General features: G+C 35.6%; 1 protein-coding gene across 4 annotated transcripts in view; it reads left to right on the top strand.

Moving 5' to 3' along the window:
* Positions 1-16,570, top strand: part of clocka (clock circadian regulator a) — a 154,622-nt gene that overhangs the window by 94,245 nt on the left and 43,807 nt on the right. For all 4 annotated transcript variants that reach the window (XM_051928594.1, XM_051928596.1, XM_051928595.1 and 1 more), the window contains exons 10-11: positions 2,222-2,304; positions 6,356-6,462. In XM_051928594.1, the coding sequence (XP_051784554.1) occupies positions 2,222-2,304; positions 6,356-6,462 (190 nt within the window). The remainder of the gene's footprint in view (positions 1-2,221; positions 2,305-6,355; positions 6,463-16,570) is intronic.

The following is a 16,570-nucleotide window of genomic DNA, read 5'->3' on the forward strand; positions in this document are numbered from 1 at the left end:
CTATTGATAAATACAGCTACATGTCATCAGCATAGCTGTGGTAACTCACGTTATGCCCCGAGATAATCTGACCTAACGGAAGCATGTAGATCGAAAAGAGCAGCGGACCCAGGGTAGAGCCTTGTGGCGATTTCTAAGAATATTGTGATGAATGGTGTCAAATGCAGCACTCAGATCTAAGAGGATGAGAACACATAAATGGCCTCTGTCTGCATTTACCCGCAAGTCATTTACTACTTTAACGAGTGTAGTTTCTGTACTGTGATAAGTTTATAAGTATAGACTGTATCATGTTTTATTACTTTGAATAATTACACTATAGCTTTTACATGAAGACTGATTCATCTTTAAGTTTAAAAGTTATTCTAACAAATCATACTATAAACAGAGTGAAAATATTGAGAATGACCCAAATGAAATCATGCACAATTCATACAAATCAGGTACACTTACAATTAAATGAGTTTCTTCTCCAAGATTTGTTTCTTGGCTACAGTTTCGTTTTATTATTGTGCTCCTGACTACTGTCTTTGTTTTTGTGCCTAAATATGTTGCATCTTTTACAAAATTATACTTCTAATTCACTGTATTTCACCAAGAAAAGCCATAGTAGCTGATTAATTGTTGATATATGAATGTAATTTCAATATTGATTCAATTTTTTTCTGTCACACCTTTCATAATGAAAAGTACTTCATGTTACCATGCAATCAGTGTAATACCCATAACATTTTATGCACATACAGATCTGTCCACTAATTAATATAAATTGAATCTGCTGAAGAGCATTGGAATAACTTCAACTGTTTTCTGAACTTTGTTTTTCCATAAATAGGTTTGTGGAGTCTACACCAACAATATCTGGTTCTAGGCAGGAAAAATAATGTTCATTGCGTGGATGGTTTTTAAATAAAGACATGTACTGGGGAATAGTAACATAATTGTATTATTTTGAGATTATAAGGGAAAAATAAGTTGAAATTGATCACAGATTTTAAAAATAAAAATGCATTTCACCAATGTATATTGTTAAAACGTAAAAATAATTGTATGATCTTTTATGGTCTGTCATCTATAATATGATATCCTATCAATTTTCTCAATCAGAATTTTTAATTTATACTTCTAAAATTTTGGTGAAGTTTACTTATTTTTGCTTTAACATTTTTATTAATTTCTTTGATCCAGGGTTTTGATAGTTTTTTTTTTTTGTACTGAAATTTAATAACCCCAACAGGAATAACTGCTTAACTAACTCAAATACAAAAGAAACAGTAGGCACAAAACAATTCCACGGTTAGCACTCTTGGTACAATCTGAGCACTCCAGTTTGAGAAATGCAAATGATGGTGAATAATGAAATGCGTGAACAACCTTCTGAATGTTATGTAAAGTTTCATCCTACCTTGCTACATAAAGATTTGTAGGGGACTAGCACACAATTCTAATGACAACTGTAATCCTCGTGGTGTATATAATTGTAATCCAAATGTTATGCTGCAATGATGAAAGTGGTGCAAACACAAAAGATGATAATGATCCTGCCAGCTTCTTACAAAATCCAGTGCCTCATCTTGTTTCTCCACAACAACAGCTAAAGCTTCCAAACAGCACAATACACCTGAGGCTGCTGGGAATTTCAGTTTTCATTTTTAGTAATGCAGCTACAAAGAAGTGTCTATGAACAGAAGCTACACTAAAGAAATGTGTATGTAAACTAGGAGACATTGATGTTTAAGAACAAGAAGAAAAGAGATCTTAATGAATAATAACTGTTAAGATTGCAATTTGCAATCTTTGTATTTATTGTCAGTAGAAAGCTTCAGTCATGTCATTGTTACTATGTAATCTAGCTTAGAGTCAAAACACATTATGAAGCAGAAATGTAAATGATCATTTCAAGCAAATACAGCCATTGTCCCACATGTGATATTAACTTTGAATGGCTAATCGCTTCATCTTACCACATGGAAGAAGATTAGGAACACTCCAAAAACAATCCAAATCAAAGGTTTTCTGAAGGTTTGTGTTCACTGAGACATGTACACTGTTGTTACTGCTGAATGTCTCAGTAACAGGCATGCTCTCTTGCTAAAACACATAGTCTACACTCTCCTGAAATTAACTTGTATCTTACTAGGAAATTTAGGTTTTCTGGTTGTAGTTTCTGTTTATTATAATATATTACATTTCTTGCACTTGCATATTTTATGATAATTAGGAAATGTGCACTGTGGAAGAACCTAATGAAGAATTCACCTCAAGACACAGTCTAGAGTGGAAATTTTTATTCTTGGACCATCGGTAAGTAAATGCTAGTAATTTAAATATCTTAATAAAAATACTTTATTCAATTTTTTTTTTTTTATCTTCTCAACATGCTTTATCCTGTATACGGTCACAGGGAGCTTATAGAAGTTATATTAGAAGTAATGGAGGTAAAGCAGGAACCAACCCTTCAAGGGATTGGTAATTCATTATAGAACACAGTCATGCACATATTCATACTTGCTTACGTTGAACTCTGATATTTTACCTGAACCCTCTTGGAAACCAAAAATACATGTTATCTAAGTATTTAATGGCAGCAGCACTGCCTGCTACTTATTTTTATCCAATAAATTTACTGTTGAGTGTTTTTTTTTTTTAAAATAACATAATAAACAAATCATAGCTGAGAATGTAGCAAAGAGTGAACTTGAACTTGTAGCATGTGTTGAAGTTAAATCCTTGTTTAGTTTAGCCTTTTATAAGTTTATTGAAAGTAATGACATACTTGGAACAGGTCAACAAGTAATTTAAAGGTTTATAGAACACCAGGTTAAGGTTACTCTGAACAATCTATAGATTTGTACTTTGCACACACATAAAAGTGACAAACGTTTGAATAATAGGTTGTGTTTGTTATTTTTAACAATATACAAAGTGAGATTGTAGCAAGACAGTTTTGCTTTGTGCTTTTGAAAGTTGATGAATACACAAAAAATAATAGTGACATTTCATTGCTATTTGTACATTTAGCTGATCACTTAACCAGTGGTTCAGAATATTATGTTCTCAGTAGAAAGACACTTTCAGTTTTAAATATGTAACATTTTGCCATCACTGTCTTTCATTTTAATAAGTAGTCTATTGTTGATTTTGAGGTATATTTAAGTTGTATGCATTATGTATACTGTTTTAGTAAAAGGAAAGTAAATTAAAGTTGTTTCCATTTATTAAAAACAGAAATATAAATGACATAGACTGCTGGTCGAGTGGGGTTTGAAGTCATGTTATATCTACTTCTTGGAACATCCTTCTTGTGTAAGGTGCAAAACATGAAATACCTACACTGGAGAAATACCAATAAAATAATATATGTATAAAATCTAAAAGAAAACGTGATTCATCAGACCAGGCCACCTTCTTCCATTTCTCCATAGTCCAAATCTAATACATACATGCCCATTTTAGACACTTTCGGTGGTGGACAGGAGTCAGCAAGGGCACTCTAACCAGTATGTGGCTGTGCAGCCTCATACACAAAAATCTGTGATGCACCATGTGTTCTGACACCTTTCTCTCATGGCCAGCATCAAATTTTTCTGCAATTTGTGCTATAGTAGGTCTTTTGTAGGATCGGACCAGACGTTGTAGCATTTACTCAACATACATTAATGAGCTTCGGGTGCCCATGAAGCTGTCACCAGTTGTCATTCCTTGGAGTACTTTTGGGAAGTACTAACCACTGCATATTGGGAGCAGGGCTGTGGATTCGGAGTCGGAGTTGGAGTTGGAGACAATTTTGGGTACCTGGAGTTGGAGTCAGAGTCACCAAAAATGTACCAACTCCGGCTCCTAATAAATTTAAATTGTAATGAAAAAAATTACAGCAAGTTCAAATGTCCCATTTCACAAACAATAGTCATAATTAAGTACTTCTCTGATGTAAGAATAAAGCCCAGTGCATAGTTGTGTTACTACTAGTGTGAAGTTCAGCTGAGCTATTATACAACCTGACATTCACATATTGTAATCTGGATTATGGTACATTACAAAAAGTGTTCTAATTTTATTTCAGATATAATGTGTTTAACAAGTTCATTTGAGTGTAAACAAATGTAATGATGTAGGTGTAGGTGTGTGCTATGGCCTGATGTGTCAGCTTCCCATCCAGTAGTTAAGTGGTTAAATGACATGTATGTTGCTTTCCTTCAATTAACATGGAAAATGCATTAGCATATTAAATACAGAGTCAGAGTCAGAAGTACCGGAAACTAAGGAGTTGGAGTGAAAGGATTTATCTACCGACTCCACAGCCCTGAATTGGAGCACTCCACAAGAGTTACTATTTTGGAGACACTCTGATCCATTCGTCTAGCCATCAGAATTTGACCCTGGTTAGAGATGCTGAGATCCTTAAACTTGTCCAAAACATAACCTTCAAAAGCTGACTTTATTTTCTGCCCCTTTACAGGTGCCATTGTAACAAGATAATCGGTATTACTCACTTCATTTGTCAGTGGTTTTAATAATGTGACAGATTGGTATATAGTCTTCTATGCACTTACCTTTTGGTAAAGATGATTCTCCCACAATGAGGGTCACCACACAAACCCCACTTAAAAAATAAATACACTGGAACCTCGGGTCTTGAACATCTCGGACCACGTACAAATTGGGTTATGACCAAAAAGTTCACCAAACTTTTGCATCTGTTCACGACCACACACTCGGGTGAAGAACAAGCCAGTTTCCCTTCCGTTTTGTACGCACCGATGATTTTCGCACATGTTCAGTCTCTCTCTGTGCAGCGAGAGAGAGAGAGTGAGAGAGCTGGCCGCCTAAGGCCAAGAAGGCAGTTAAAGAATGCACCTGGCTTGTTTTTAAAGAGACTGATTCAAGCATTGTTTTAACCTCATTGTATTTAATGAAGACTTTTTTCTATTGGATTGTAACCTCCACTTCACTTCTGTTTACAGCGATTGGTTTGTAGCATGCATTGTTGCAATGTTACTTTTCTTGGTTGCTTATTAAGTTACGGATTTTTCAAATGTTCATGTTTTCCCTGTGCTTAAAACTCATTAAACAAAAGTGTTTACAGCGATCGGTTCGTAGCATGCATTGTTGCAATGTTACTTTTCTTGGTTGTTTATTAAATTGCGGATTTTCATGTTTTCCCTGTGTTTAAAACTCATTAAAAAAAATAAAAAAGTGTTTACAGCGAGCGGTTCGTAAGGCTATAGCGTGAATTCTTGCAATGTTACTTTTCTCTGTTCAAGGTTTTCTCAGTGTCATTCAATGTTTTTACATTTAGTTTACTAATACGCTGTGCATTCCATGGTGTAATTAACTATTTTTGTGCTTAAAAATCTTTAAAAATATATATATATTTACAGTACATACAGTTCGTACAGTCTGGAATGGATTAATTGTATTTACATACAATCCTATGGGGGAAATTACTTCGGGTCGTGACCAGAGTTTTGGAACGAATTACGGTCGTGACCCGAGGTTCCACTATAACTTTTAAAATTGTACATGGACAGTTCACTAGTTCTTGTTTTGAATATCTGTGTTGAATTTATAAATGATCCCTATCAAAATTCACTCACAGGAGCACATATTCAGCATTTATTCTTGAATAATGCACACAGTATGAATTTATTGATGGAAAAATTAAGAAAAATGTGAGAACACAAAATAATAAACACAATTGAATAGATAAACTCAGTATTAGTATTAGAACAGTATGTTTCAGTTTTCTTACTTAACTTGGAGGTAGAAATCTAATCTTTGTCATAGTTTTGATATTAAATTACCTGAATAACATTTCAAATTCTTCTCATTATTGCTGTCTCTATCAATGCAAAGACTGTGTATGTGAAATTGAATAACTGCAGAATGGTATCAGAGCAAAATGTGATATGTAATCACAGATTTCTCCCATATTAAAATATTAGAAATGAAATTTATATGTTTGTTTTCAGATTATTTCTGCATGATTTACAGAGGCATGCGATGAAATGTTAGCATTAGTAGAGGAAGAAAAATACTGTACAAAATAAAAACTAAAATCTTGAATGATATTGAGCATTAGGTTTGTCTTTGTGCCTCCTTGTTTTGCATATTTCCATAATCTGATGTAATCTTATTTTCAGTTCAAGGTTAAAAAACTTTTGTTGGTTTCTGTTTATTTAGATACCCCTAAAATTAAAGTTCAATTAGCTGCTTGTAAATATTAATCTGAGAGGTTATCATTTACACTTCATATTTATGGGACACTGTGATATTAAATTAATTTTCATAAATTGTGTAATATGTGTATTTTAGCAAACTGGTTTGTTTACCTTAATTTGTGTTCCTTTTTTAGGGCACCCCCTATAATAGGTTATCTACCATTTGAAGTTCTTGGTACATCTGGTTATGATTACTACCATGTGGATGACCTGGAAACACTTGCAAAATGCCATGAACATTGTAAGTAAATAAAATATGCAATTCTAATATATAAAAAGAAATAATGAAAATGAGATTGACTAATATTGGCAGCTTTTAGGAAAGAACATTTAGCAAGAGTCAGATCTAATATTTAAATTACATTTTACTACTAAATGCTTTTTATGTAATTGTTTTGGTGTTATTAACGGGCTGTGATAGTGTGTAATTTTTCCTTCTGTCAGTCAGTTCTGTATACATTGAGGTCATCTGAGGAATTACTGGTCGATACAATCGCAGCTCTTTAGGGTGTCAAGCCGGCTGCCCCTGCTTACTTGTCAAAATTATTCAAATAAAACAATGTGTGAAGGTGTTTTAACACTCATTTAAACAAAATAAGGGTGCCTCTCAATGATTGGGTAATTAAGGCTTCTTGTAAGGCTCTTGTCAGTCAACTGGTGGAGGTCCTATCTTAGGTCACTTACTCCATATGTGACGCCTTTCCTCTGGGTGGTCTTGAATTTATAGCTCAGGGAGCAGAAGGAGAGGAGTTAGTTGTCCTTACTGGGCAATGTTTCCATGCCGCGGAATAAAGAGAAGACAAGGTAGTTAATGGAGGCAGCTCCCCACTCTCAGCATCACCTACCTGTGAAGAACATGAAAGGTTACCCTCTGATGTGTATGTGTGACAAAAGATTTATTTTTCTAAAGAATATTGACCCTTTAAATTACTTATACACATGTATTTCATGATTTGTATTTCCCGTATCTGTTGTTTTTTATGTGTGGTGGTGATTATTGGTAAACATTGGATCTCACAAACGAGTATTTATTCAGTTTTTTCACAGCAATAACAATTTAAAAAATGTATTATGTGTAGTGGATTTAGGGCATTCTTCCAATGTCTGGGAGAATTTTCCCTGGATGTTCAGTTTTCTCTCGTATCCCAAAAGCACATGTGTTAGGCTAAATAGTGATTAATCAGGGAAATTTGCCAAAGGGTTTTTCGCAACAAATATGCTGTGTTCACCATTGACCTTGTTTATTGAACATTTTCCTGGAAATGTGCCATATGGCCAGCTTATACAAACTTTTTTTTTCATTATACTTAGCAAAGCCAGTATGACATTATAGAGCTGTAGCAGCTATGCGCAGAATTTTGTGTGGTGTCTCTTTCCTATCGGTACTCCAACTAATTTGCACCCTGCATACATTTGACAAGCTCGCAGTATTTTTATTCAAGGGGTACTTTAGCTAACCGTGATGAGTACAATGAAAATACTTTGTTCTGCATAGATTCATTGTATTTCTGTTGCACTGCTGGATTAACATTTATTGCTCCTGACTATGTGAGCAGATGATCAGATGGTGACTGGAACAGCTGCTTGAGTATTTAACATTGATTCCTTGAATCACAGGTTGTGCCAGTACTCAGAGGCTCTAACAGAGAATTGCCAGTATGAAATAGTGCAGTAACACAAACCAGTCTTCTAGATCTTGTGGCTGGAAGGCCCTGTCCTGTTGCCGACCACATTCCAGATCCATGTAAAGGAAGTGGTCACGCTCTGAATGCATATGCAATTAGCCACAAGGCATAGCAGCAGTCAAAACAAAGTTTAAAGGAGCCTGAAACCTCTCCTCTACAGAAGTACCCACCCCCTAAGTTAGAAAGCAAATGAGACCCTGAAAAGTAATAATAGTAACTAAAGATTAATGACTATTTTTCCCTATCTTCTTAATGGAAAAATAAAGGCCAGAGCAACTACACAGACATATCAGAAACAAAAGATATTCCAGCTGTGCGGACACCACCATGCCTTGTGACTTGTGTATGCTGGCTAAAGTTCAACCTCAAAAAATTCTGCATGACACAGGAAATCAATGTCCTAAATGTTGGAACTCTGTGAGCGCAATGATATACTTTTTACTTATTGCTAGTTTGTTGTCATTTGTTATATTTTTTTGTGGCTCTTGTTCTATCTTTGTCTTTTGTTGCTCTAGGCATGGTAGCACATTGGTTATCAGTTGGCACTGCTGCGTTATAGCTCGGTTAAAATTTTTGACCATAATAATAAGCCACAATTATCAGTCCAGCATAGTTGGTAGACACTTTCTAACACTCAGGGACACTTTAAAGACAATTGCACTATTACAGTCCATTCAAAACTAGTTCAATTCCTTTTTATTCGTTGACTTCAATGCATTTCCTACAGTTCAGTGAAGTACTCAAAACATTTCCATGATTTTTTGCCAAATTTGTGGCAAAGCGAACTCCATGCTGTTCACTCATTACTATTGGGGACTGGTGAGTGTAATTTGATATGTTGATGTGAATGTGCTCAATGATTGACTGGCATCCTATTCAGGACTGGTTTCTGCTGTGCTGCAGGAATAGACTTTGGTTATGGTTATGAATAAATTAGACTCAGAAAAATGAATAGCTAGATAGCAAGATATTTTTTCACCAGTACATTTTTTACTTTATATTTTTGTCTAGTGCATCACAGTGTCACAAGATTGACGTTTTGTATTAGCTATAATTTGTTTTGATCTAGTTGATTATCTAATTGTGATTAGCTCCTTTGTTACTGGAAGTAATGTATCTTTTCCATTCATAGCATCTTAAGGCACTCCTACTCTCAGACAATATCTTTATTAAATGTGTTCTTACAGATGTATTTCTTTATTGAAACTAACTCTGTCCAGGATATTCCTTGCATATCCTTGCAGGAATATTTTAAGGCATACCACAGATACCAAATAATATCATAATTCATATACTGAAAGAAACAGTGTATATGGAGAATATTTCATCTTGTGCATCTGTTTTCTCACACTGTGATGAGGCATATAAACAGGAACGATGAACGTCTGGAAAGGCAAATTAAAATTTTAGTATACAAATGAAACAGAGGCAAGTTTATAAATCTTTTGAAAATTAATAACACAGATGGGTCAAGACTTGTTTTCATATTTCCACGGCTACGGTATTTAAGGAACATTACGAAGTGTTTTATTCATTTAAATTTAGAAACACTAAGGTGCAATGAATGGATTCCTTAACAGGACTTACCACCCAGTACACCAAAATTAACTAAGAATCATAATGGATTAAAACCAATACTTTCCTGTCATACAGAAGATGTATTGCCTTTAGGTTTCATTGGATAAGACTGAGTTTATCGTAGGCACACACTTTCTCTAATCTTCCCTGCTATTTAGTAAGATGGATATCACATAATTATCAGAATATAAAGTGATGGTGTTTTCTCTAGATGCAGAAAACGCTTTTGATGTGAAAAAATACCACACTATATAGATATGAGATTGACTTTAATGTCATACTGTAGATAAACATGTTATGTTTTGGCCTGAAAAACCTGTGTGTATGAATAATATGAACTCAACATGTTTTGCTTCTTTTTTTTGTATCTTTCTGCATATTCCTTATGCCATTGCTATTAAAACATTTCCAGGTATAATCAATTTGCAGGTAATGCTTAACTCTACTTTTCTGAAAAGATTGTTACTTTCTTCTAATTTAATTTATGGATGGAATATTCTTTTGATGAAAAAAATTTCTATGCCCATGAGTTTATGTCTTGTCTGTAATTTGAATGAAGTACTTATTGCAAAATTTTATGGACATCTGGCAATCAATAGTCTAAAGAGTTCCTACTGATAACATCTAAAAAAACTGTTCAGATGATCACATTTGGCATTCACATTTAGAACTTTGAAGGAAAGCAGTTTTGTGAATTTTCAATTCAATCCAAACTTCAAGATTTGAGATTTTAAAGTTCACAGTTTTTAAATGCAGTAGTCGCAGCAGCTAAACTCTAATTACAAAGAAACACTGATTATATTTTATGCTTTTATTAAATTAACAGGATGTCTATCTGTCTGTGGCAGGGGCATTCCTTGTCAAATCAACTAATTTTCCAGAAATCCCATACAGTTCGGTCTCAAAAAATTCTGAAAAAATACAAGGTGCACCCATTTTATCCAGGAGACACCCTGTAAAATTATATTGATGTAAAATCAATACTTTCCAAGATACAGCCAATTTTGTGAGGGGAGAGGGGTGTCAAATTTAACACAACTTTATTTTTTCATCATTTTCACAAGACCACATCTCAAGAACTAAACCAACTAGCAGGCTCACATTTTGCATACTGTACCTTATAGGTATAGTATGTAACAAAATCAAAATGTTTGGTTCAGATGACACCACTTGGTAAGAGCAGACCTTCAAAAATGATATGGCTTTGCCATGTTTAGCCTTTCAGAAAGTATACTTTTAACTGATAAAGCCTGGTGATTATTTTTTTCCATGTTTACACAAATACACAGGGCTTTTCAAAAGGTTATAAACAAAGAAGAACCTGAGTCAGAGTTTGACCAGCAGATCTCTCATATGTGAAAAAAAAAATCATTTTGGGTCTAATTTTCAGACCAGCTTAATGCACTGTGGGAATGTCCAGACATTTTTTAAATTGTTTTCCTGTATCCTACATGGACCCTTCTTTCTCAAAAAACATGTTTTACTTTTATTTCTTTTTCTTTCATTTTTCTTTTCCATTCTAAACCGGAGTCCAATTCCTTGTATGTGTACATATACTTGGCCAATAAAGCTGATTCTGATTCTTCTAAACATGGGTTAAATTCACAATTTGTCAACAATGATAATCATCACGTTCTTCATCACTAACTTTGGTGTAAAATTAATGAAAAGGCACATTAAACACAACACATACTGTAAACAACAGCTGCTTAATATATCATTAAATACAACACTAGTTATAATGAAATGTTAACATCTTGGCATTGCAGCAGCAGGAATGTGACTCATTTCATTTCTGTTTCAGTCAAAGTGCAGAGTGTAGGGCATCTCTGCCTCCCACTGTCCGTTTTAAAATATTGTCTCTAAGTGGCTAATGGAAAGACATCTCAGGATGTCTGATTCTGCTTAGCTCTTGTCATGAATCACACTAATCCAACATTTTTCATCATAGATGCACTCAACATAGTCTCCAATAGGACACTGGTCTAATGTGAGGAATGCAATCTGATCTATCAGGAGTGTGATTATGCGAGGGCAGGATCTGAGCTGCTGCTTCAGCAGTGAATGTTCGAACAGTCAATTAACTGACTTCATCAGATACTCAGATGACTTTGAGTTTGCCATCTTCTGTAGGGATGTAACAGTGGTATTCTTGTATACCAGGTACTCTTTTGGCCATGGAGAATCACATGCCTTATTGAGCAACATGAGATAGGACAAAACTCAACATTATTGACACATGGCACATCCAGCCTATGTTTGGGATGAAAAAAAACATGAAATATTTGCAAATGAAAAGTAAGGTGAAAATGAAAAATAAATGGAAATTTAAAAAAATATATATATATATTTTATATATATATATATACAGTGGAACCTCGGTTCACGAACGTCTCGGTATACGTACAACTCGGTTTACGACCAAAAAGTTCGCCAAACTTTTGCCTCGGTTCACGACCAAACACTCGGTTTACGAACAAGCCAGGTTCCCTTTCGGTTTGTTGATGTTCATTCTCTCCCTGTGCATTTCCTGTGCAGCGAGCGAGAGAGCGCGCGCGCACGCACACACACACACACACACAGAGGCAGCGCAAGAGACAGAGGGCTGTACACACACACACACACACACAGGAACACGCGCGAGAGAGGCGTGTGCGCACACACACAGGAGCGCTCTAGACAGACACACTGTGAGCTGCAAAGCTGATCGCACCCCCAGAGAATACAGACGCCCCTGGGAAAACCCCTAAGAAACATGGACAGACTACCTTCACATTCCTCCTTTCCCTTCTTGCCGGCTCTGTCGCGTAATATGCCTCTCGTGCGGTGCTCCGCCTTCTTAAAAAGCCTGCAGGGCTTCTTTCAGTTTGTTAAATTGGTTGCTTGCTTCTCCTTCTTTCTCTCTCAGACAATCTGTGCTCCTGGCGGAGCTGTCATCTCTGACTTGTCATGGAGCACGTTTAAACTGTTGAAAAGAGACAAATGTTTGTTTGCAGTGCTTTGAATAAAGTTCCTTTTTTTCTACAACCTCCTGTGTCTCTGTGCAAATCTGTGACCCAAGCGTGACAATACACACAGGCGCTCCAGGCTCGCAAAAGAGAGACGCACGCACACACAGGCGGGGGAGAGAGAGGCGCGCGCTAGAGAGACACACACAGGTGCTCCAGGCTCGCAAAAGAGAGACGCACGCACATACACACACACAGGCTGGGGGGGGGGGGGGGGGGGGTAGGAGAGAGACGTGCGCACACACACAGGAGCGCTCCAGGCTCGCAAAAGAGAGACGCGCGCACACACACACAGAGCGATTGAGGGACGCATAAGTTAGAGAAGGCTTGTTTTTGTTTTCAGTTATGTTTCCGGTGATCGGTTCGTAGCCTGCATTGTTGCAGTGTTACTTTTCTTGGTGGTTTATTAAATTACGGATTTTTCAAATGTTCCTTTTTTCCCCTGTGCTTAAAACTCATTAAAAAAAGTGTTTTTAGCGAGAGCGGTTCCTAGCACTATAGCGCGAACTATTGCAGTGTTAGTTTTCTCTGTTGTTAAAGGTTTTCTCAGTGTTATTCAATGTTTTTACATTTAGTTTACCATTACGCTGTGCATTCTATGGTATAATTAACTATATTTGTGCTTAAAAACTGAAAAAATGTATATATTTACATACAGTTTCTACGGTCTGGAACGGATTAATTGTATTTACATACAATCCTATGGAAGAAATTCCTATGGAACCGAGGTTCCACTGTATATATATATATATATATATATATATATATATATATATATATATATATATATATATATATATATAAAATATAATATCTACACATTCCAACATGCCGCTAGGGTGGTCTGAAAATGAAATCCAAAATAATTTTTTGGATTTGAGAGGTCTACTGTTCAAACCTTGATATAGTTACTTTTCTGTTTATTGCTTTTTCAGAAAGCCTATATTGTTATCTGAATAAGGAAAAAAAAATCAAAAGTCTAAAAGGTTACAAATATGTGTTTCTGAAGCCTAAACATAACTAAGCCAAAAACTAAAATAAAATTTTGGTCAGTTTCAAGGGGCTGTTTTGACCATGCAGGATCATCTGGACCAAATGTTTGAATTTTGTCATGTACTATACCAATTAATGTGCCAGCGTGCACATTAGTTTAGTTCTTGAGCCACAGACTCCATGCTGTTCACTCATTACTATTGGGGAAATCTGATGAAAAAATGAGGCCAGATAAAATCAACACAGCCTGTTTACCAAGGAAGGTATTGATCTTAAAAATAAAAAAAAATTTCAGGGTGTCTCCTGACTAAGATAGGTACACCTGGTATTTTTTCCAGAATTTTTGAGTCCGAAGTATGTGGGGCATTGGTTGATTTGACATGAAATGACTCAGGAGAGTGTTTAAAAATGTTTTTAAGAGTTTTGAAGTCATCACCTTCAATTTATGAGGTTGACTTTTGCTAGCCCCAATGCATCCCAACTGCATGTTGAAAGGTGCAGGATTCTACTGCTTCCTCTACTCTAATTTATAAAATCTTAAATTAGACATACCATGAGTAAAGCAGTTAATATGAAATTCATATACAGTATGTACATGTGAATTAATTCATTAATTAAATGTTAACTCATGTTTTTCTTGTCTTAGTTCAAGTGCATAAAACAAAGCAGCAGTTTTTTTTTTTTTATATAAGTAATGCTATTCTGTTATCTTCTGAAGGGTAGTAGAGTGTTTATTTGAGCAGTTTAAACATAGTAATTTCATATCATCATCGTAAGTGAAGTGCTTTGATACAAATATTTCTTTTAAAACTTTGTAATTGTTAAATAAAAAAATATTGGATTTGGATTGGTATCAGCAGCTTCTTGACATTTCAATTTTAATATTGGTCTTAGAAGTGATATTGTGTGATCTGTTTTAAAAAACGATTTTTTTTTTAAATAGACATTTATTAATTTCTATGTCTAGGTTAATCAACCACACAATACTTTAATAACTTGATGCAACATTTTTCTATTCCACTTTGGGGACGCATTAAGAAGGATTTTTCAAACTTAAAAATTGATAGCCTGGATTACGGACTATCTAACCAATCGACCACAGCATGTCCGGCTGAAGAGCTGCTGCTCTGATAGCATCCTGAACAGCACGGGGGCGCCGCAGGGAACTGTCCTATCACCCTTCCTCTTCACCCTCTACACGTCTGACTTCAGGTACAGGTCTCAGTCATGTCACCTGCAGAAATTCTCTGATGACTCTGCCATTGTGGCCTGTATCAGGGATGGACAGGAGGATGAATACAGGAGTGTGGTGGACAGCTTTGTGGAGTGGTGTGAGCTGAACCATTTACAGATAAACATCACAAAGACAAAGGAACTGGTTGTGGACTTTAGGAAGCAGGCTCCTCTTCCCACCCCTGTCACCATCAGAGGAACGGATGTTGAGGTGGTTGAGGACTACAGGTACCTGGGGGTACACATTGACAGTAAACTGGACTGGTCCAAGAACACCAACATGGTTTTCAAGAAAGGGCAGAGCCGGCTTTACCTACTGAGGAGGCTCAGGTCTTTCAATGTCTGTAGGAAAATTCTGACTATATTCTATCACTCTGTGGTAGAGAGCGTGGTGTTTTTTGCAGCCGTGTGCTGGGGCAGTGGGTTGAAGACAGCTGATGCCAACAGGCTGAACAAGCTGATTAAAAAGGCTGGTTCTGTCCTGGGTGTCAGACTGGAGAACCTGGTGGAGGTGTCTGAGAGGAGAATGCTGAAAAAGCTTCTCAGTATCATGGACAACCCCTCTCACCCCATGCACGCCTCCTTGATGGGTCATCAGAGCACACACAGCAAAAGACTCATTGCCTCCAAATGCAGAACCGAACACCACAGGAAATCCTTTCTACCTGTGGCAATAAGACTGTATAACTCTTCCTCATTCTGTAGGTGATCTTTTTCAGAATTTTGTCATTAGGTCTCATTCGGTTTTTTATTTACTCATCTGTATGTTACTGAATGTTTGTTTCATCCCATCATCACATGCTGCTATCTCATTTATTCATGGCACAAACACTAAGTCACTTTTCATAACCACTTGCACTAATAATCTGTTGTTTTATTATATCTGTTATAGTTTTAGTTATAGTTGTTTGTTGCTTTGCAGAAATTAGTTATACAGTTATAATACAAACTATTAGTTATAGTTATTTGTTAATTTGTTTAGAGTTATTTTGTTATTCTGTTTGCACTATTACTACTGTTCTTTTTAAACTCTTTACTACCTTATCTTTATTCCTCTTGTTGCACTGAGCATGTATATGACAAAAGAATTTCCCTCAGGATAAATAAAGTTCTTATCTTATCTTATCTTTTATCTTATCTTATCTTACCTTACCTTACCTTACCTTACCTTACCTTACCTTACCTTACCTTACCTTACCTTACCTTACCTTACCTTACCTTACCTTACCTTACCTTCTCTTCTCTTCTCTTCTAGTGGTAGGAATAATTAATAAAACTCTAAATGAAATTTTCCAGTGTGCCTATGTTCTTTAATATTTTTAGTTATATACAGTAGATTAGATACAGTCACATTCTTATTCATTTGAGACAAGAAATGATTGCACATGGAAAAATTACCTACAATACATTCATTTGCCCTACTAGGCTGACAAAGACAGACAAAGAGTTTTGATTGAATATTCCATTACTCACTCTTTCCTGATATGAGTTACAGTAAAAAAAGGAGTCTAGTATCTTATATCTTTGCAGGTTCTCCTCGATTCCTACTTATCCACATTAACTGCTTTAGTTACAGGAACCATCCAAGAGTTAAAAAATCATTTAAAAATTTAGTACACTTGGTGCATTGATTTAGCGTCAATATTAAACTATTATGTATGTAATACTTTGCACATGCTTAAGATCAAAACTCTCAGATATATATACATCAATTATACTTTCCCATCACTGTAAAATGTTAATGCAATTATGATTAATTTAAAAATTATACCAGTGTTTACACAGCAGTAAACTTTTAGATTACTTAATGTAATATTGAAAGAAGGATTTTGCATTTGCATTTACAAATATT

This window comes from Erpetoichthys calabaricus, chromosome 5 (assembly GCF_900747795.2).
Source record: "Erpetoichthys calabaricus chromosome 5, fErpCal1.3, whole genome shotgun sequence".
Taxonomy (NCBI): Eukaryota; Metazoa; Chordata; class Cladistia; order Polypteriformes; family Polypteridae; genus Erpetoichthys; species Erpetoichthys calabaricus.